Source organism: Myxocyprinus asiaticus, chromosome 39, assembly GCF_019703515.2.
Source record: "Myxocyprinus asiaticus isolate MX2 ecotype Aquarium Trade chromosome 39, UBuf_Myxa_2, whole genome shotgun sequence".
Classification (NCBI taxonomy): Eukaryota; Metazoa; Chordata; class Actinopteri; order Cypriniformes; family Catostomidae; genus Myxocyprinus; species Myxocyprinus asiaticus.
Window position 1 is genome coordinate 38,955,959 of NC_059382.1, and position 1,542 is coordinate 38,957,500.

Here is a 1,542-nt window from a genome sequence, read left to right on the forward strand (position 1 = left end):
AAGAGAACTTCATTCATAAATTCACAAGAACTTACCATCACACTGTAGACGTACTGATATGCCTCTGTGCTCATGAAACTCCAGAAGACAACACAAGGACATTTAAAATATCTCTGTACGACACCTCTGACTATCTTCTCATGTCATTCACACATCACATTATAGTTAATATGAGCAGATTTATTGAGTGTTAAACCAGGACGGAGGAAGGGGTGCCACTATACACACACACACACCCACACACATGTGTACATATAATAGAGTAGGTTTTATTTTCATTTCGTTTACAACCATTTTAATCACATTTAAGCATTTTAAAAAGTACAAATGTGATTTCCTTTAATGTCATTAACTTGCATGTGAAATAATACGAGCTGTCACTGTTTGAAATTTCAGGTCAACTACACATTTTAACAAAAATTATTAACTAGCTGAAAACTACAAAATTAATCCGAATTACATGTAAAAAAAATAAACGCTTGTATCATGAAAAAGTGCAGTGTGTCATACGAATGTTATCTGCCAGGTCCAATTTACCTCCGTAGATGTTGGAAAAACAAACACTGACAATGACAGCAAAACACCTCACGAGCATTTTCATGTAGTAAAGGGGTGCTGTAGACTCACACCATCAACTCTTGCTGAAAAACTCTTTATGTGCTCCTACATGTAATCCATTTTGATTGACTGATTTCAGTAGCTTCAATGCAAACAAGAAGTCAGATGACAAAACACGGAAGAGTGGCATGCTGAAAAGGCTGAATAAGTTCAATATAGTTGTGTGTATGTGACAATCATAGTGTGTTTGAATGTAAAAGACTGTGTGTCCAATCAAACTCAACAGTATTTTGTCACAAATTCATCTGTCACTTGAATGAAGCTTGTCAGCATGGACAGGTTGTGTGACATGAACTCATCCTCAAAAACCATCAACAAAACTGCACAAGGTAAAGAAAATATGTCCCAGACTACATTATCACTTGCAGTAAGGATAATCATTGTGTGTCGATCACAATTTATCTGTGTTTTATTAATGGCTGCATGAAACTATAGAAATATAAAATCTCAACACTCAAGCTTTAAAGATGATCTAAAACAATCAAACAAACAAACTAAAATCATATTCAGCCTATATGACATGTTAAAATGTGTTTATTGTTGGGTCTATGCAGTTTGTGTTTGATTTTAAGGAGTTTTTCCATTTGTACAATAAACAGTTTTATTACTGTGTGGTACAAACTTGATGTTCGATGTAAAATCTGAGTCATGAAGCAAAACTAGTTGAAAACTGCTTTTCTAATTTGTTACATCACACAGTTTTACTGATGATTTAGAATTAATATAAAACCCAGGATATAGAGCTTGAGTGAATGTGGTGTGGACTCTGTGGATGAGGGTCAGTGTGTCAGAGACGCTGTAGAAGGACAGTGTTCCTGCACTGTGATCCACATACACTCCTATTCTACAGCAGCTGGAGGAGACACAGAGATCAGTTCTTATGTTATTGTGAAAGAATGAGAAACTGGAGGGAGAGCAGAACAA

General features: G+C 35.5%; 1 protein-coding gene across 2 annotated transcripts in view; it reads right to left on the reverse strand.

Moving 5' to 3' along the window:
- Positions 1 to 353: 353 nt before the first annotated feature.
- LOC127429800 (tripartite motif-containing protein 16-like) overlaps positions 354 to 1,542 on the reverse strand; it is a 6,593-nt gene continuing 5,404 nt past the window's right edge. For both annotated transcript variants that reach the window (XM_051679022.1, XM_051679023.1), the window contains exon 6: positions 354 to 1,542. This exon is cut by the window's right edge and continues 290 nt beyond it. In XM_051679022.1, the coding sequence (XP_051534982.1) occupies positions 1,297 to 1,542 (246 nt within the window). In that variant the 3' untranslated portion in view covers positions 354 to 1,296.